Here is a 21668-nt window from a genome sequence, read left to right as displayed (position 1 = left end):
TGGCGCTTTTCCACTGCATGGTACGGCTCGGTATGGCTCACTTTTTGGCGCTTTTCCACTGCATGGGATGGCTCGGTACGGCTCACTTTTTGGCGCTTTTCCACTGCACGGTACGGTTCGGTATGGCATGGTACGGCTCACATTTTGGCGCTTTTCCACTGCATGGGACGGCTCGGTACGGCTCACTTTTTGGCGCTTTTCCACTGCATGGGACGGTTCGGTACGGAATGGTACGTCTCGGTACGGCTCACTTTTTGGCGCATTTCCGCTGCATGGGACGGCTTGGTAAGGCTCACTTTTTTGGCACTTTTCCACTTCACGGTACGGTTCGGTACGGCATGGTACGGCTCATTTTTTGGCGCTTTTCCACTGCATGGTACGGCTCGGTATGGCTCACTTTTTGGCGCTTTTCCACTGCATGGGATGGCTCGGTACGGCTCACTTTTTGGCGCTTTTCCACTGCACGGTACGGTTCGGTATGGCATGGTACGGCTCACATTTTGGCGCTTTTCCACTGCATGGGATGGCTCAGTACGGCATGGTACGGCTCGGTACGGCTCAGTTTATGGCACTTTTCCACTGCATGGTACGGTTCGGCATGGTACGTCTCGGTACGGCTCACTTTTTGGTGCATTTCCGCTGCATGGGACGGCTCGGTAAGGCTCACTTTTTTGGCACTTTTCCACTGCATGACACGGCTCGGTACGGCTCACTTTTTGGCGCTTTTCCACTGCATGGGATGGCTCGATACGGCTCTCTTTTTGGCACTTTTCCACTGCATGGTACGGTTCAGTACGACACGGTACGGCTCATTTTTTGGCGCTTTTCCAATGCATGGGACGGCTCTGTATGGAACGGTATGGCTCGCTTAAATAGTATCACTTCAGTGGAGGTTCCAAGTAGGGCTGTGCAATATGGACAAAATAATCATATTTAGATTTTTTTAATGAATATTGCAATTGCGATTTTATTTGCGATTTTGGCAATAGTTTTTGAAACTATTGTTCAAACTTTTTCAAACATGCTACATTCTAAATGTATTCAGTGCACAAGTGCATAACAAAACATTTCAAAATGAAATAACATAGTATTAACAGCTTGATAAACAAAACTTTAAAACAGACAACATAAAATAAATTAAGGTTAACCTAAATTCCAGTCATAACAATAAATAAACTTCAGAATTGTTTTTCAGTGCACACATTTCAAAATGAAATAAAATACTGTACAGTAGTATTAACTGCTTGATAAACAAAACTGTAATAAATTGTCTTAATATATATATATATATATATATATATATATATATTATCTTATATATATATATATATATATATATATATATATAAATTATAAATATAAAAATAAATTAAGATCAACTAACCTAAACTCCAGTCATAACAATAAATAAAATTAATTTCATTGTGCCGTTTTGATCTTTTCTCATAAGGCGTGAGTCTTGCAAATGCTTGAACGATGAATACTTGTTCAGTCGGTTCAGGCTGGCTTTGAGGTGTGCTTTTGTTAGTGTTGATGGACTTTGTCGACATGCATTAATCATACAATTTTTTATGGCGCTGTTTTAAGTGTTGGAACAAGTTTGTTGTATTGCCCCGTTTTGTTGCAATAATCATTTTACAGGTCTTTGCAAATTACCTTGCTCTCTGACACATCCTCTCTTGTATCCAAAATACTCCCAAACGACTGATGTTGAATTCCTCTTTGGCACCAAATCATTTTATTCTGACCTGCATCCATATTTTATGTTCTTTCCTCCCGCTCGCCTATTCTGTTCCCTCGCTCAGCTTTGTCGTAATTTGCGCGGTGCGCTGAGTGAGCTCTGATTGGTTAACATCTTAAACATGTGCACAAGAACGTTGCAGTATTCTAAATTAAAATATAAATAAATTAATAAATAAAATCGCAGCCTTATGCGGATTAGAAATCGCATGTGCTCAAATCGCGACTGTTTTGCGATTAATTGCACAGCCCTAGTTCCAAGCGTGCCGTACCGATACTAAATGTGACGTAAACACTGCAGATCATTGATTGGTCAGACAGAAAGAATCATCACAACCAGTGTCATTGGATTTGAAACACGAGACACCAAACCCGCTAGATTTAAATAGTCAGTAACAGCCACCGCAGTATTATTTGTTTTGCTGTACCGAGCCGAGTACCAAGCACCAAAAGTTAGTGTCATTATCCAGCTCAATTAAATTCAAACTTTGCTCATCTGATTGTGTCAATGCAGCTGAATCAATGATATTACTGATTATTCAGTGTCAAGTCATCTTCCAGATGTCCTCTGCATTTAATTTGCGTCTGACCTCTTGTATTAAAGTGCTGGTGTTGATGATAAGGACCCGGTTCTGACAGCCACACCACAGTTTTCCCGCCACAGGTACCATTTTGGTCACAGGTCCGCTTGGAGAGCCCAAACACAGCGTTTGAGAACTCTGAGGATCCCAGAAACTTCCTGTTATGCAGAAAAAGGACAGACTTTCTGTAAATCACTCATACTGGTTCTAAATGAATCATTTTGAATGAATCTGTGCTCACCTGCTTCCCTCTGATAAACAATCACCTCCCCGTTTGCCAGCGACACAAACACTTTGTTGTCAAGATACCTGGGAATAAAAAAAAGAAAAGATGTTCAGGTTCCATGCTGATGCTGGATAAGTTAATACGGCAATGAGGCAAGCGGCTGCTTACAGGATACAGAGGATAGAAGCAGAATGTTGCATCTTCATACTGTTCTTCCTGTTTCTGATGTTGTCTGATGACTGGTACACATGGATGCTGAAAGAAAACAGTGTAATATTCATAATTACAACATTATTATGCTTATGACATTACTTTTTTTAACTGGTATCACAAATTTAAGTTACACTATTATTCAAAAGTTTGGGGTCGGTACGATTTTTTAATGTTTTTGAAAAAAAGTCTCTTATGCTCACCAAGGCTACATTTATTTGATAAAAACATATTGTAAAAACAATAATAATGCGAAGTATTATTACAAATTTAACAGTTTTTTTATTTGAATATATTTTAAAATGTAATTTATAATGCAAAGCTGAATTTTCAGCATCATTACTCCAGTCTTCAGTGTCACATGATCCTTCAGAAATCATTCTATTATGCTGATTTGCTGCTCAAGAAACATTATTATCAGTTTTGAAAACATTAACTGGCCCATTCAGATGTTCATACTTTCACCTTACTCACAATGGACCTGTGTTATGTGTACTTAAGGCTCATGAGACTTTAATCAGTGTAATTATTTACAATATGTAGTTAAAGAAACAAATCATTTGCATGTTCTCATAAAGAAATGTTGAGCTATAGATATGTAACTCCAGGCCATTGAATTATTAGAAAATAATGCACACCTGAGGTGTGACATTACCACACAAGTTTTCCTTACTAAAAATGCATTATATAGACAGGCATCAAGTAAAATACTCCCTAAGACATCTTATTGTGTTTTGTTTGTTTTGACTGCCGACCAGCAGTGAGGCATGAACAAACACTTCACACCTGCTTGTGTGAAGGAGAGAGAGAGAGTAAATGCTTGTATGGAAAGTGACAGGATGCACTGAGGACATGGGCAGGTCTGAGCATGAGATAATGTGCATCTCTCTGGGAACGCGGTAAAGGGGTGGTACTGTCGTCAGATCAGGGTCACCTGAGGTGAGAATTAAACCCCAAACAGAAGGAACAGCAAGGGGATGCTTTGTGCAGTAAAATGTGATTGCATCATTGCATGCTACTCCCGTTCAACATTTAATTAGGCCCGTGGGTTTTAAATGCTGTTTAAACACAAGTTTGAACGCTTATAATATTACATTAACAAACATTGTCACATTATATAACAGACTATTAATTTTACATTAAAATAATCAGAACCATGATGAAATTGACTGATATACATTTAACTGAATGATAAGCTGAGCATTATATAGGGTTTGTTAATGACTTAATGAAAATTATTATAATATTTGTTTTACCAAAATCATACTTAAAAGTTAACATGGAATTAAAATTGTCAATCTTGCTGTCAATAGAGGCGTCACTGAGCCAGTGGATTTTATCAAAAATATCTTAATTTGTGTTCCGAAGATGAAGGTCTTCCGGATGTGGAACGACATGAGGGTGAGTAATTAATGACAGAATTTTCATTTTTGGGTGAACTAACCCTTTAAGTTTTAGGTGTTAATTTTTAGGCCTGTTTCTACAGCATGTAATTTTTAAAGCAGCAGTCTGTAAGTTTTGCCTCTTTGTCGCCATCTCTGTTTGAAACCTGCAATTGCAGTTATATGCGGAATTATCATCTTTACGTGGATTGTGCATCGGCACGGCTCCTCAGCGCGGATTAATCTAATGTTTGCTGTCAGTCACCACATCAGTGTGGATACTGTACTTCAGAATCACAGATTCTATGTCTTGGAAGTATGACCAAAGTAGGAATTTTCACTGGAAAATGTAATCTGAACAAGTAAGTAACATGTATGCCACTTTTGTTCTGACCAACTGAAGGAAAATACATTAGGCCTACAATAAATCGCGCTGCCAATGGTGAATAAATCTAACGATCGCTTAGCTCATATCGCATTAAACCGTGCAAATTATTATTGTTGTTATACTTTGTTTTCAAATTGTTAATGTTAACAACAGCAGCATTGCGTCACTACATGTAATTAGTGTGTATTAGCGTTACCTGTAGATTTCAATTTCTGTAGCCACTCCGCAGTTCGAAGTCTTTTGCTTTTTGACCACGGCTGAATCTCCAGTTGTCACTGATAATTGTCATTTGGACCTTTCTGGATTACAATCCACCATCAAAATGATAAGTTTAATTATTGCAGCTGCTGTGAGAAAAGGCTATAAATGATCCGCTACCAGCAGTATCATATATTCACAGTCTAGCTGGGACTCCTTCCTTTCTGTTTATAGATGTGACGTAATGACGCAAAGACGAACAGCGACATGCTCGAATTTCCCGCGGAAATCCACCAGTATCGATTTATTATAAAACATTATTATAAGCTTACCGTTGTGAATCGGGCTAAGGTAAGGAGATAGTTTTGAACACTGGATGGCTATGTACTTGCTCAAAAATTGATTTTGGATAATTTCTAACCAAAAAAAGTTACGGACTGCAGCTTTAAAGAAAAAAGTCTTTATCAAAAATAATATTGCTTTTATTTATGCTGATATAATCATTGCAAAGTCGGCGGTGAAAATAATAATAACCAGCAATAGGACTGCAACCTATTTTTCAAAATCCATTCAAATCCCGTTGGACCAAATGAAGTACTGCCCTACATCACACTACAGAAGTTAAATGTGTCATTTATTCTCATAAAACCTAAACTTAAAAAAAAAAAAAAAAAAAAAAAAAAAAAACTTAAATTTTAAATGTTGCTTTGAAATGAATAAGTTGAAGTAAAAAAAAAACCTGAATACTGAAATAAATATAAATTAAAGCTAAATAGAAATATTTAAAAAATGAAATGACTAATTCTGAAAAATATAAAAACAAAAGCTAATTTAAAAAAATAAATAAATACTGTAACAGTATATACATAATGCTAAAATGGCCAAATCAAGTACCGCCCTGTATCACATTACAGAAGTTAAGTGTATTATTCTCGTAAATCCGCAGTCATGCTTTGACCCACCAGCCGTCCTCTGTCCCAAGCCAGACAGAGCTCTGGTACGCCTCCGGGTCGATGCTCAGCAGGTCTTCCAGGCTGGCACGGGTGAAGGACCCTCGACTGGACCGCCGCATGGCACGGCCATCCATGGGACTGTCCGCACTGAGCCGAGGGGGCCCGAATGAGTTGGGGACGGGAAACTCTTGTTCCTCCTCGGAGCTGGTGGTCTCTGTGGCCATGTCCTTTGAAACAGTTGCCTCATCATCTGATAGAAACAAATAATAAAACAAAAACATCATTAATAAGACACAAATTGCAAAACAAATGTGTTTTGAGTGACATGAGGGTGAGTATAAGATTAGAATAATTAAGATTTATTCATGTTTTTGAAAGAAGTCTCTTATGCTCATCAAAGCTAATAAGCAAATCAACACACTGAAGACTGGAGTAATGATGCCTAAAAAATTCAGCTTTGTCAAAAGGAATAAAATACATTTTATAATATATATTCAAATAAAATAATAGTTCTTTTAAACTGTAATAATATTTCACAAATATTACTGTTATTACTGTATTTTTGATCAAATAAATGCAGCCTTGGTAAGCATAAGAGACTTATTTGAAAAAAAAAAAAAAAAAAAGTTAATTATTCCAAACTTTTGACAGGTAGTGTACTTTATTTGATTTTAGAGACTGTAAATGTGCTTTAACTCACTGCCGAAGCTGGATGAGATGGTGGAATGGGAGGCTTGACTCTGCAGTGTCGATGAAGGGCTGGGAGAGTCTTCATCATCGGTGTCATCGCTGTCAAAAGGAACAAGCTCTGCGGCGGGCACCGTGGGGGGCTCGCTGAGCTCCAGAGATGAGCCAGAGATACAGATATGGAGCTGGGGTTGTGTAGACGCCGTAGGATTTGACTCAGATGGGGCGGAGGGCGTGGAATGACCGACACGTTCTCTGCAGACAGAAGGGACGTTTTTGCACATTCAAACCACATACATGTGTAAAAAATTCATTAGATGTTATACAGCTATAGAGGCAAACCTGCTATAAAAAGGCATATTGTATATAATGAATATTTTAGTAAAATGTTTGTTATTTGAGCTACAAAACTGGAAGGCCACTGTCCTGAAAAGTTTAGCTTCAACCCCAATTAAACACCTGAACCAGCTAATCAAGATCTTACTAGGCATACTAGAAACTTCCAGGCAGGTGTGTTAATAAAGCCTAGGACTGCCTTCAGGTAACTCATGTGAGTTATCTGATTAAGAACACGCAACAGGAACGCATGCAATTGACAATGGAAAACGACGAGCCTTACACTGTAAGCTGATCAGCTAATGTTTGTTAATGTATTCGTGTTTTGCAAGGGGCACGAGCGGTAATGCAATGCTGTTTGCTAACCGCCACAACAGGAAAAAGAACAGAAGAAGAGACGATCTACCCACCAACCCAAAAACAAGAGTTTAGATTGTAGCAAGAGCTTGCTAGTAGCCTATACGTTGAGTTTTGACAAAGTCTCTTTCAAGGAAAGTCTGTCCACTCGGCGGTCATATTTGCAACGCCACCGGGCAGCTATTTCGGGCATTCAAGAGCAAGTCCTATCTATTTGAATGGGGGAATCCTGAAATCTCAAAAACTGCTTGGAGAACTCACAATTAAATAACATATTTCAAATCAGCAATAAAATCTGACATGAACTGTCCCATAAATGTTGTTTCTTATGCTCAAATAGCATTAAAAAAAGTGTACTTTTCAGGCTAGACGAGCCAATGTGCATGTGCAGTTTTTGCAAAAGTTTCATTTTTCATTATTCTATTTATTTTGTACTTTTGTAACATGAGATGCTTTTCAGTTTTGTAGCTGATTGTGACCAAATACCTTTTGTTTTTTATCAGCCCTACAAAAAGAAGAACCGTGACCCAAAACTGAGGTATGTACCGAACCATAACTTCTGTGTACCATTACACCCCTATTTAGTACAGCCCAAAAAATTACATACAGCACCTTTAATAGGTAGGACTAGTGGAGAACTGTACTGTTCATTTATATACATTGAAGGATGCTGAAATGATCATGCCACACAAGCAGAACATACACATTAGGTGGAAAATAACCTAGAATGTTCTCATTAGCAGTGTGAGCATGTCATATCTGTATGGGGATTCTCACATACAGTCTCATGGTGCTAATCAACACACAGTTCATCTATTATTAGTATTTAACAGGACAATCTGTCCTGACTCTGCCACACAAACAGATGCGTTTAGGGCCGTCGGGTCTCAGACGAGTCTGTCTCACCTGTTCTTCAGGCCAGGCACGGCGGCGATGCAGATGATCCGAGCAGAGCAGACGGCGATGCAGGCCTCCACCGTGGGCTCGTCTCGAATGTTCAGCAGACACACCTGACCAACATACCCGTCGCTGTTACACACCCACACCTCATATGTGTTCTCTGGACAGCTGTGGCTGGGGGAGGCGCAGGAGAACTGCATCCCGCTGCGGGTCTTCATAATGGGAATGGCCTTCAGGAACTCTGGGTCCCACTGATCTTTGTTCATGGCTGGACAGAAGATAGAAAATAGGGTGCTTTTGATGAATACGTACAATATGTAGGGCTTGTCATGAATATATAGCACGCTCTTTTCCATTAATATATACACCATATTTGCTATATGAAATATATAATAAATAAATTAAGTATTTATTGGTTTTCTCATGAATATATGCAGTATTTGTTTTTTGTCCTGAATAAGCAGTAGTGGCCAAAAGTGGTGTCCGGCATAAGAAAATTGACATCTTCACCCTTTATTTAAATGTTATTAAAAATTTGTGAAAGATTTTGTAAGCATATTGCATAGTTGTGCTTGGAGTCAATTGTTTTATTTGTGATAATGCAATGAAAATTGTGCGGACATATTTTTGGCCAGGATGTCATACAAAGAAAATATGAACTCATGCAAAAACAATAGGGAATCAACGAAATATAAATAACTGATTATGTTGTAGTAAAATGTATGCTTTTTCCACTCAAATGCATTTTTTGGCCAAATAATTTTGACAGATAAATACCTTTTATTATTATTTTTCATTATTATATATATATATTTTTTATTATTGTTATACCATTTATCAAGTTTAGTGTTTTGTTTTGTTAAAAATATAAAATATTTTTTCTCTTATTTTGATTTTTTAATCAAAACTTGTAATGTCATAAAAACAAATATCCCTTCTAGACATCAATTTTGCACCCTACTAGTATTTCTTGGGCTTTGTAATGAATATAGTGCAGTATAGTTCATTAATATATGTAGTGTGTTTTGGATTTTGCATGAATATACACTATTTCTTGAGCTTTGCATAAATATATATTATATATCATATATATCATACATCCCATGAAAATCCACAAAAATACTACATATCCATGGAAAACCCAACCAATAGTTACTTCATGCTTATGGGAGTTTCTGCCAGTGTTGCTCTTGGTAAAAGCTAAAACTATTAAAAATTGTTTTCAGTAATTGAAATGAAGCTGAAATAAAATCAAATATAAGTACTAGATGAAATATCTAAACTTAAAAACATTTAACACAACAAAAATTAGAAATGTTGCCTTGGCAGCTAACTGAAATAAGTCAAAGTTAAAATAATAAAAATGACTAAATTAGTAATTTTGGTATTTTAACTTAGACTTATTTATTTCAGTTAGTAAAGCTTGTAAAAGCTTAGTAAAAATGGTCAAAATCACAATTACTAACACATAAACAAAATATATATTGTTATATTTACTACTCAGTCTTGTGCTAAATGTTTGCACCAAGTTCATAACAGAAAATTATAACTTTTTTTTTTAAGGAAAGTAATAATTTGATGTGAATTGCTCTCAGATCGCTGTACATTCAGCGTCTGGAGCTCTGGTGGTAGACTATTTACCGAGCTTCTTCTTGGCCTCCTCAAACGCCTGCTCAAAGTTACTACGGGCATCAGGGCTGCTGAACTCAAAGATGAAGGTGGTTTCGGCTGAAGCGGTGGTCAGCTCTAGTTTAGTGGGTAGTAACGTCATGCTGAAAGCCAGAGACTGTTTCTCCGCCAGCTCCCGGTGCACTGATGCCATCAGATCCTTTATCACATCATCCAAACTCTGACACACACAGAAAAAAGCAGTTCAGAGAAGTAAAGAGGAAAATACTGCATATAAAAATGCTACAGTATGCTATTGAGTCTAATTTGAGTAGTTTCTACCAAGTGACCAACATTTTATAGCAACAACAATACAACAACAAATTTATATGAAGTATTTTATGTTAAATCATTAAGACTGACATACCTGATGGGGGAAACTGAGTGTTTCTGACAGCTTGCTTATTTGTCCAAGAGTGCTGAGATCTTCATCCAGACGGCTGATGGTTTTCTGGATGTTTTCTCTGTTAGTGGCTTGATTAGAACCTGTGATGATAAAATGACATTGAGTCAGTAAAATAAAGTCAAACTAAGTATTTTGTTACAAGTAACAAAATGGGCAAAAAAATAATGAATGAATGAATGAATAGAAAAGAAAAGAAATAAAGATAACACTAGAACATATTTATCTCTTTAAAGTAATCCAGCAAAGGCCGCAAATTTGAAAGATGAGCACAGGTTTCTGTCTGAATCTCATCTTTTCTATTTTAAGAACATGTATAAAAAAAATAAAAATAAAAAAAAACATGGTAAACAACATGTTATACTGATTGTGTGTGATAATAACGCTACCTTTAACCACCTCCACGTCTTCTAAGGGCAGTTTCCACAGGAACTTATATTTACTCGAGGTGTCAATGACACTAGCAGCGGAATATCTGCAAGAGTAGCGAAGAAAGATTTTAATCATCAGTCGAGAATATTTCCAACATGAGCTTGATAGTTCAAGATCTAGTTTGGCATCTGAAAGGTTGGGGATTTAAACGCCACAAGCGTTAATCATGAAAGATCACCACTGAACCATTTACAAGAAAAAAAAGAGCATTTCTAAAAGAGCATTCACAGTGCATTTTACTACTGTAATGTAATGCATTTCCATATTTTGATTTCATGCCATTCCGGAAATAAGTGTCCTTCAAGTCACTTCATATTAAAGGGGTCCCTATTATGCTTTTTTACATTTTCAATTTTCTTTAGTGTGTAATGTTGCTGTTTGAGCATGAAAAGGTCTGCAAAGTTAAAAAGCACAAATACACTCCAAAGTGAGTTATTCTCTATATCAGTGCACACTGTTTCGGAACTGCCAGAAACTCATTGACTGTAGTCGTGAGTTTTGGTCTGATTCCTCATTTAATTCCACAGACCTGGTTGAGTTGCATTATTAGTGTGTTGAAACTCGCCGTTATGGTAAGGGCCATGATATTTCCCAATCATGCTCAAAGTGGTTGACCAATCACAACACACTGATCCAGCCGACCAATCAGAGAACATTGTGCTTTTTGGAAGGAGGGGCTTTATACAAACATGAATTAAACAGAGCTTTACTGACAGACTGAGAAGGGAATAACTGCAGCCTGGCAATCTCCAAAACTCCAAAACAGGGCGTGGCGAGATTTTTTCCCCCAATCCAGTTCAGCGCAAACTCCGCCCCACAGCCGAATCTACAGTGCTGATTTCCTACACAAAGCTATGCTACAACAAATGCTAACCCCTAAACCTACCCTACACCTGATCCTAACCTTAACCAGTGAAACTGACTGCATGGTGTGATTTGCGTGATAAAGAAAGTTGCAGTTCAGGAATAAGCAGTTAGTTAATAAGATTATGCGACATGAGATCGTCGAAGCCGGGCTGTCCGTAACTCCCCAACTGGATTCACCGGACAATGGGACCTTTTTAGTTGCACTTAGAGTCACTACCCCCGTTGCTTAGAATAAAGCGATAGAGTAAAATCTTTTCCACGTGCTGTGCTGGGATGGATCATGGGAGTGCTTGCGGGGGATTCATGCTTATTCTAAGAGCATAGAACCCAAGAGGCGAAGCTCTGATGCTTTTTGGGTAACAGCCACTAGGTGTCGCTTTGGTAGCACGGCAGCCATTTTGGGGTGAAAATGTCAAGTGGACAATAGAATCCATCACATCTTACGCACTCAAAATCGGCGAATCTCACAGCCAAATCAGGAACGCAATAAAAAAATTCTCAAATTCAGTACATTTTATGACACCTACAGTAAATGTTGTATTGTCTTAGCCTATATATGTTTTATTATTATCAGTTGTGGAATCCAACCATTACACATCTGAGGTAACATACCTACTTTATTGAGTATTTCCATTTTATGCAACTTTACATATTTACTATTAATAGTAAATTAATAAATTAATAAAGTTAAGATCATCATATTTGTAGCATGATCCAGGGGATTAAAGTGGAGTAAATAACTCCACTAGATCTGAAATATATACGTTTTAATCCCCTGGATTAAGCTACAAACATGATCTTATAGAACATGATGCATTGCTGTGTCTGTTATCCCATAATTCCCACTTGTGGACACAGTGGCTGTGTTTTTTTGTTTCTAGAGAGCAAAGGTTTTGTGGAGAAAAAAAAAAGTGGAAGACTTAAACAAAGTCTGTATAATAAACCGTTAAAGGGATTTGATGATCACTAGTCTAGTGTTTGTACGTTATTCTGTGTTGTCATTATTCATGTTTATTAACTAAATTATTTATTATCTAATTTCAGCTTTAATGTACTTTTTATTTTTTTTAACAAAGCAGCTGATATTGCCATAGAAACTAGTGGACGGCCGAGTCGCTTTCACCCCAAAATGGCGGAAACGCAGGGCTGCTGCTGGGCGCCGGTGTTGCAATGGAACGTTCTATTGAGTTTCGCTTCTTGTCAGTGTATATTCTTTGACTCCAGTCCGAACACCCCTGGCCACGAGCTCTGTGACAATTGGCTGAAGCCAGAGCCAATGGTGAAAGTCTTTGCATGTGGAAACTCCGCCCCATTTTGGATGTTCTGCCCACTTTTGGTGTTCATGCCCCATTTTGGAGATCTCCGGTCTGCAGTTATACATACTTGGAAAGACTGGGAAGTGAGGAACTGCAACAATGTAAAATGTGTGTAAATATAAGATGTTTTTTGAACACTGAAGCATGAAAAGCCATTCTAGTAAACCCCAATAACAAAATAAAGACTTTAAAAAAAAAAAAAAAAAAAAAGGGCATAATAGGTCCTCTTTAAAGTGTCTGATAAATGAGACATGGTACAGTCTATATCAGTGATGTTTTCCTGACCGTCCACTAGGGTGCAGTGTTATTCAGAAGTAAACTGCATTGGCTTTGGGCTGCAAAGCAGAAGAGCTCAGGGGACTCTGGGATTTGTAAACCAAACATCAGTTTTCCCAGGCCCTCCTCACATCTCTGGACTATTAAAAGAAAGAGGCAAATGCGCAGCAGCACTCACAAACTCATTGAGCTCCTGCGAAGAGATCCAGACTTCCTCTTCAGCGTGGTGCAGATGAGCAGATCGCTGAACAGAAAGAGAGATCGGTCCTTCTTACCGCCCACCGTTTTCTAAAGTAAAGAGAAATACAGAAGCTTAGGAAGCTCATCATTTTAGTAAAACTGATCTTATTTCTTGCATGAAGAGCTTATTTGTGCTCACCGCTTCCACCACCATCTCTTGTCTCAGGAACTTCCTCTGCGGATTCAGGATCTGAAAGGAAAAACATTATTAGCTATCGCCAAAGGGCAAACATACTTATGAAAGCTTGTTTCTGCCACAGAATAAAAAAATTAAAAAGCCAATTGTGACTTCTAACAATTCTGACATGTTTTTCCTCGCAATTGCAAGATTATATCTCACAATAAAAAATTATTTCTCAGAATATTGAGATAAAAACTCGCAATTCTGACTTTTATTCTAAGAATTGTAAGATATAATACACCAATTGTGATTTCAATCTAAATTATGAGGTATAAAGTCGCAATTCTGAGAAATAAAGTCAGCTCAGAATTGAAATGCGAGTTTATATATCAAAATTCTTAGAAAAAAAATGTCACAATTGCGATATATAAACCTTGCAATTCTGACCTTTTTTCTTAGAATTGTGAGATATATTAAAAAAAGTCACAATTACCTTTATTTTTGTTTTCTGTGGCGAAATAATCTTCCATACAAAATAGCCGTCATACTACTGAAATCAATCGCACATCTTTAGTCAAAGTGAAATAGCGTTTGCAAGCAAAAATATAAAAAAAGAAGCAATTAGGGTGTAATACAAAGGTTTGACTAGTTTGTGCAACAATTAACTAGTGGATTAGGTAAGACGAGGCAAGTTTTTTTTTTTTTTAGCATATTTCATGCACATTTCATACACTATGGTAAAGTGTTCATAAAAGGGTTTTAAAAAATTATCATAAAAGATGCATAAATAAAAATAACAATAAAAAGAAATAAAAATTGTGAGTGATTTATGCGTCTCTCACATGCTCCACTCCCTCAATGTGCGCTTCGATCTCCTGCATGACGCGCGTCTCCTTCTCCAGCTCCTCTGCGCTTCGTCTGCCCTTGTTGATCCTCTCGGCCAATCGCTTGATGTTCTTCTGGGCGTCCAGCAGAAACAGGTAGTCTGGGTGATCCTCAGAAGTGTGTTTCAGAAGATCCTGATGCCCACAAACAGAATGTGTCATTTAAAACCTAAACTACCAAAACCACAGGAAGTAACTAAAAATAAAATACACATAAAATAATAAATGGACAGTTTCAGTCCTTAGATGTTGATAACTTTAGTTTACATGTCAATGACTATATCTTACAGAAGAATGGCATTGAATTTAAGCATTTTTGAGATTAAGATCAACAGACAAGAGGAGTAAATATGAAGGATTTTAACTAGTAGCTGAGCTGTGACCACGTAAAACATACCTGATGTCAGGGCTGAATGATTTGGGAAAAATCAAAGTTTCTGATTAAAATTGCGATAGTGGTTCTGAAACGTGCTACGCATTTGTTTGTTTAATTAAATTGCAGTCTTTGCGATTTGATAATGTACTAAGCCACATCGCAATTTCGATATTACTTCAACTAATCGTTCAGCCCTACCTAACGTGTTCTAAACAAGCAAAAATACGTGAAAATAAATCTTATAAATGAAAACGAATGGACACAAAAAGGTAAAAAAAAGGGGGAAGGTTAGTGTCACCTTAACTAGCAACTCGTATCGTGGGATCCGCTGCACTGGCTTTATCATCAGATCACCCAGAGCTTGTTTCTCCTTATTCTCACGCATGCTTTGCTGAGGAGGAAAGAGAAAGAATAACAGAGAAAGAGAACACAAACAAAACAAAAGTTTAGAAGTTCAACTATACTTTATCTTGATTTTAACTTTAAATGTACAGTTTATCCAACCATGCTTTACTAGATAACTTGGTTTAGGTTCAGTTTTCAGAGTTACCATTAGAGGGCAGTAATCTTTGAACAGCTGAGTTCAAGTACACCTCAAACATTTTATGATTCAGCTGAGAACATATGAGGATAAATCAAAAGTGTTAAAATGCATATAAAATGAGGGGATTTATGTCATTTGTTTAACCCAGTCAAATGTATTATTGTTAACTAAAACTATTAAAAATAATTGTTATTAATTGAAATAAGGCTGAAATACAAATATTAGATAGAAAAACAAACTTAAACAAAAATTAGAAATGTCTTGGCAACTAACTGAAATAAATATGTTAAAGTACTAAAATTATTAAAACTAAAACAGAAAAAAAAAAAAAAAAAAAAAGGAAATAAAAAAATAAAAAGCTATTTAAAAACATTAATAAATACTATAATAATATAGAAATAATACTAAAATAAACACCGGTTTAACCTCATCTCCAGCTAAAGACATTAACAGTCCAATGTAAATACAGAAAATGAACCCAGTCTAGCTCTGTTTTAACAGGTCATAGTTTGCACAATGAACAAATCCATATATTTAAAGTTTAGCTGTGCCAAATGGCCATATAATGTCTCCAGAGCTGCCAAACAGCCTCTCGAGGGGATAATTGTAGTATAAAAGTGTACACACACACACACACACACACACACACACACACATACACACGTCATAATGTACCTCTAAAAACTTTAGGAAAGCAGGCTTGGCTTCCTTTGCAATTCTCACTGCGTCTTTGGCGTTCATGAAGTTGTCGATGTATGCTGAATAAATATCGGCGAGGATCTCTTTGGAAAACTGAGGAGAAAGTGGAAACATTATCATCACTGTACAGAACAGCTGTGCACCTTTAAAAACCTCATTCCTAACCTGCTAATCATTGCTAGACAAATTTTAAGGCGAAATACTGAGTTAAAAAAACAGTACCATAGTGCTTTTTTGATATTTTTGTTACTAAAATGGCTTCCTATGTGATAGCGAGGAGTAATTATCTTTGTGGATGGATGGTGTGTGTGGACAGAAAGTCCTCAAATAAATCTCCTTAGCTTGTCGTGAGGACAGACGGCTCACCGCCAGCGTGTGACTCAGGCTGTTCTGTAATGTTTAACTGTAAAGCCACAGGGGGACAATTTACACCCACCAGAAACAGAGGTCCTGTTTTACGAGCCCTGAAGAACACGCTGACAGATCTGCACGATGTCTATTCCACAGAGGCTTTCATTTTTACACTTAAAATAAAAAATAAAAACTAGTTGAAACTTTATGTACAGCCATCTGATGCTCAGGTTTCCTTGAGTCCAGTTAGCAGTTGTACTGAACATTAAAGTACACATGAATATAATAACATAATTAAATAATTTGATATTTTTGTTTGTCAAATAAGGTGAATGACCCTTGGTTTTCATGTTTTGTTTTTGTCAACATTCGCATGTGACTTGGGTTGTATGTTATTTAATAAAACTAATAAAACAAGATAATGGTCCTTTCTTGTAGTGCAAATAGTTATGGCCACAATGCTAGTTTGTTGTGGGTGACTTATAGCATGTTGCTATATGGTTGCAAAGGATGAAGTTCCTATGAAGAAAATGAAAGAGAATCTTAGTTCTAGAACCTTAAAAACATCAGAATCATTACAAAACAATAAAAATACGAAACAAAATCACACTCAAATTTCAACACAAGTGCAGGCATGAGCATAAGAGACTGTTTCACCGATGCCCGTTTTCACAGACAAGGCTTAAACCTAGTTCCAAACTAAAATGCATGTTTGAGCTATCTTAACTGAAAGCAACTTGTCTCAAGACATACATCAGTAATGTTTTCATGTTTATAAAAGCTACTTAAAAGTCCTAATTTATCTAAGGCCTACTCCTGGCTTCATCTCAGCCCTGTCTGTGAGACCAGGCCTGAGACTTACATACACAGGGTTCTGTACAGCCTTAAAGCCCTAAAATCCCATAAAACAGAATTGTGGTGTCTAAACGAGCAGTGGATCTGACTGCTAACTATCTGAGTTTGTCAGTTTGCAACTCATTTAGTCAGAGCCCATAAAATCCCTACATCTGATGTGTGAACGTGAATCTGACAGGAATGTCTAAACAACATGGAACTAGCAGTCGTGAGGCGGTATTTCTCCATACCGGGTCAGAGGGTCAGACAGATTAAAGCCCCACACTGAGACACTCAGCATTCCTACAGAGAGAACAGACCTTCGTCTTATTCTGAACAAAGTTAGGCTGCATCCCTTTTAGCATAATGCACTAAATCCCAAAGTATACTTCAGTTTTTACGCGTACAGTGTGCGTGACTCGAATTTCGTCATCAGAAGAGTATGCGCATACTGTACACACCGCTGGATTTTTCCGCAAGCAATTTGTATGCGCAGGACGCACATTTTTTTTTTTTTCTCAATAATTAGTTTATCCACAAGGTGGCAACCATGCCCTGGGGGCGTCGATTCACAAGGTAGTCAATGAAAAACTGCATAAACAGAACCTACCGGAGCTCATGCAAGCTACAGCGACAATGGAGGCTTACATAGACGAGAGATTGTGCGAAGAGGTTAGAAATTACCCTCAATTGTACAACTCTAGCATGAAAGAATACAAAGATATTTACATGGGTTGTGAGTAACCATGGTTGTAACTCGTGGTGAGAGGCTGCTCAAAACTACCCATGTGTCGAACGCCTGTTTACACGTACGCGTTCGACACGTTCGACTTCAAGCTTACTGAAGACAAATAAACTGATAAAGAAAGAGCAAAGAAAATAAACTACAATAGAACAAAGATGAAATAGCACTAGAACATGTATAAAGTAATCAAAGGTATAAAAAACAATGCATAGTCTTTACTGTGTAAATTAAATATACATTTATTCTTATTAAAGTTACAAAAGCAAGCAGTGAGAGATTTTCTCTCTTTTTTTTGTTGTTGTTGTTTGATTAGCATTAATAATGACAGCAGGTAAATTTGGATGCTGTCCCTTTAAGACTGACTGCACCGATCCATTAACTCGAGCCTTGTCTTTCTCAACTGTACCTTCACTGTTTACTAGCAAATACGTGGTCACTTTGGCACATAGGTGTATTTAATGTGTATTTAACCGTTCAAGCGCAATTAGGCGTCAAAAAGCACTCAGTTCCGTCCTCACGCGCTCTGTGAGCAGCGACGTCATGTTGCGCGTCTCTCACGGCGAGAGCGCGTGCATATGCTGAATTGAGTTGTCTTTCGCTGCTAATTGCTAAACCACAATGCTTAAAAACTCATGCAAATTATAAACTTTCGTGACTGCGCAGCATAGCAACCTCACGCGACAGAGACGATCGTCCAAAATCTCTACCAGACAAATTTCTACCGGCTAATCGTGTCTACCAGTATATCGCCCACCCCTATTTATTGTGCTTAATACACTTTAACATCGAGCACTCTAATTCGCGATCGCCTTCTGAGAGAGGCGGGGTACATGCGCGCACTTTGGCAGTGTGCCAGTCAGCACGAGAGCTGCACCGAGTTCCTTGTCAGGATATATTCCGCTCATAACTCTTTTAACATCAAGCACGTCCCGCTCTTTATATTCTCAGTCATGCATTTCATCACTCTGAAGTGTCAATAGTGCAATATATTTACATACTATGATATATACGATATAGCAAAATCTCCAATGACAGACATTTTATTTCGTGGTAACGATATATATCGTCATATCCCACAGCCCTACTTTAAAGTAACTGTTTTTTTGTAACTGTTTTTGAAATTAGTCTGTTATGATCACCAAGGCTGCATTTGTTTGATCAAAAAAATACAGTAAAACAGTAATATTGTGAAATATTATTACAATTTCAAATAATTGCTTTTTATTTGAATATTTTAAAATGTAATTTATTCCTTATGATGTAAAAACTATCATTACTCCAGTTTTCAGTGTCGCATGATCCTTCAGAAATAATTTTAATATGCTAATTTGCTGCTCAAGAAACATTTATTATTATTATCAATGTTGAAAACAGTTGTGCTGTTTTATATTGTGGAAACTGTGATTCATTTTTCAGGATTCTTTGATGAATAGAAAGTTCTTTACGGTCACTTTTGATCAATTTAATGCATCCTTGTTGAATAAAGGTATTAATTTCTTTCAGAATAACATGAAAAAAAAAAAAAAAAAAAACTTTCAGAGATGGATGAGACGAGGACCTAGCAGCAGGAGAAATGGTGTGTGTGTGTGTGTGTGTGTGTGTGTGTGTGTTTGTGTGTGTGATTCTGAAAGACAGAACGGCACCAGCATCACGACAGTATGGACCCTAACAATGTAAGACTGGTGGGTTGAGACAGTATGGCGTCCATGTCAACTAATAAGCCTACAACCTGCACGTCATCCCTTTAGAATGGAAAAAAAAACACCTGCTAGACGTCAACACTTCTGTCAGTATCTTCTGAGAGCAGACGACCGGGGCTGAGTGGCTCCAGCCTAGCGGTCACACCTTCTGAGCAGATCGCTGGCTAACTAAACCACCCATGTGTTAGTAACGCTCAAGTTAGAGGCCAATCACAGATAATGAAGGAAACCATTGAAATGAGACACGCTGTTAATGTGAAAATAGTAGACTAGGGTAGACTTAAAATTTCTTTTGATTACAACAAAATTGAACAATTTGTTCATAAGCTATTTCTGAACCAAGGAAAAAAAAAAAAAAAAAAAAAACATTTTTGGCTGCACACTTCTACTATGCACTTAAAGGATTTGTTCACTTTAAAATGAAAATTACCCTAAGCTTTACTCACCCTCAAGCCATCCTAGGTGTATATGACTTTCTTCTTTCTGATGATCGGAGTTATATTAATAAATATTCTGATGTGTCCAAGCTTTATAATAGCAGTGAACAGGGCCAATGAGTTTGAAGCTCAAGAAAGTGCATCCATCCATCATAAAACGTACTCCACACGGCCCAGGGTGTTAATAAAGGCCTTCTGAAGTGAAGCGATGTGTTTGGGTAAGAAAAATATCCTTATTTAGCAAGTTATAAAGTAAAATATCAAACTTCCGCCAGACCGTCTTCTGTATTCAACTTACAACTTCGTAAGGAAGGTGTAGGACGTAGTGAAAGCACTTTGAACTGCGAGAGGCTTTACGCTTTCTTCGTAAGTTGAATATGGAAGCTAGATATTTTACTTTATAACTTATTAAATATGGATATTTTTCTTACACAAACGCATTGCTTCACTTCAGAAGGCCTTTATTAACCCCCCAGAGCCATGTCAAAGTCCCTTTAAGACAAGTCATTTCACTCGCCGGCCATCTTTGAAACGCCTTTCTGGCATTCAAGTGCAGCTCCTATCTCTTTGAATAGGGAAACATCAAATTCTCCAAAGCTGTTTGCCAAGCTTTCGATTCAATTTCATATTTGTAATCACCAATGAAATCTGACAACAACTGTCTCATAAATTTTGTTTTTAAATGCTCGAATCATGACAAAGAACTGTATTTTTCAGGATGGATCAAGCTAATGTGAATGCGCAGTCCTAAATGGCGTCTCTTGTGTATCATTTCGGAGGCGTGCGTCTGACTGTTTCTATAGGAACCGGAGCTTCTAACGGCCGCTGCAGTGACGCGATGACTTTACCAATCTGCGATTGGCTCTTATTTTTGAAGGAGGGACTTATTCCGCCATATTGCGTGTTCCACTTTGTCCCATTCAAAACGTGACGCGTCTTGTGTTATTCTATAGTCTTTGGCCGTGTGGAGTACGTTTATGATGGATGGATGCACTTTCTTGAGCTTCATACTCGTTGTTTCCCGTTCACTGCCATTATAAAGCTTGGATGCGTCAGGATATTTATTAATATAACTCCGATTGTGTTCATCAGAAAGAAGAAAGTCATATACACCTGGCTTGAGGGTGAGTAAAGCTTTCATTTTAATGTGAACTAATCCTTTAAAGTATGTATTTCACTGGGTGTTTGACTGGTCAATAGCAATAGCATTTCAATAGCAGTCTTTTTGCACTTTAATATTCACAGACAATAGGCCATCTCGCCGTTTGATTTATTATTATTTATTTTTCATCCAAATTTTGCCGAATTCATCGCAGATACCATAGGGCCCTATATTAGCATTCCTTTATCAATATTTCATTCAGGCAACACTCATTCTAATATTGCATACAACAGATAGTAAGAAAATGAGGACACAGCATTAGTTTTCCTTATCCAGATCCATACTACAAAAATCCACCTGAAAATGTTTACCATCAAAGAATTTCTGGTATAGTATTTTTAACATAATCTCCTTTGATTTGGGATGCTATTCTCGCAATACGTTGCAAATAGTATTCAAACTGGGATTAGGATCTCACCGACTGAATGAGCACGTGTCCGATAGTCTGTTTGTCATGCCACTGGTTGACACAGTCCAGCACCTGCTCCAGGAACTGCTCGTGATGTTCTAGAATCTCAGGGATCTGGTAAAACATCTCGTCTACCAGGGACGGGTCACAGAGAGGGGAGTTCTCCGGGTGCTTGAGGGGCTTCATGTAACCCTGAGAGCAGAACAACACAGAGAGACAGAGGTAATGTACAGTTTTATCTACATG

At 37.6% G+C, this 21668-nt stretch overlaps 1 protein-coding gene across 1 annotated transcript in view; it reads right to left on the bottom strand.

The window, feature by feature from the left end:
- The window catches only part of LOC127499807 (rho guanine nucleotide exchange factor 17-like), a 48058-nt gene that overhangs the window by 6771 nt on the left and 19619 nt on the right, over nt 1-21668 (bottom strand). Inside the window, exons 3-17 of the mRNA XM_051870411.1 lie at nt 21432-21614; nt 15761-15877; nt 14840-14932; nt 14124-14300; nt 13300-13350; nt 13099-13208; nt 10419-10504; nt 9994-10112; nt 9600-9807; nt 7965-8226; nt 6379-6620; nt 5688-5928; nt 2716-2802; nt 2563-2630; nt 2331-2479 (exon numbers count right to left, since the gene is read on the bottom strand). Coding sequence (XP_051726371.1) covers nt 2331-2479; nt 2563-2630; nt 2716-2802; nt 5688-5928; nt 6379-6620; nt 7965-8226; nt 9600-9807; nt 9994-10112; nt 10419-10504; nt 13099-13208; nt 13300-13350; nt 14124-14300; nt 14840-14932; nt 15761-15877; nt 21432-21614 — 2193 coding nt within the window. The remainder of the gene's footprint in view (nt 1-2330; nt 2480-2562; nt 2631-2715; nt 2803-5687; nt 5929-6378; nt 6621-7964; nt 8227-9599; nt 9808-9993; nt 10113-10418; nt 10505-13098; nt 13209-13299; nt 13351-14123; nt 14301-14839; nt 14933-15760; nt 15878-21431; nt 21615-21668) is intronic.

Source organism: Ctenopharyngodon idella, chromosome 18, assembly GCF_019924925.1.
Source record: "Ctenopharyngodon idella isolate HZGC_01 chromosome 18, HZGC01, whole genome shotgun sequence".
Taxonomy (NCBI): domain Eukaryota; kingdom Metazoa; phylum Chordata; class Actinopteri; order Cypriniformes; family Xenocyprididae; genus Ctenopharyngodon; species Ctenopharyngodon idella.
Note: the sequence above shows the minus strand (reverse complement) of the source record. Positions and strands in the feature narration are given on the sequence as shown.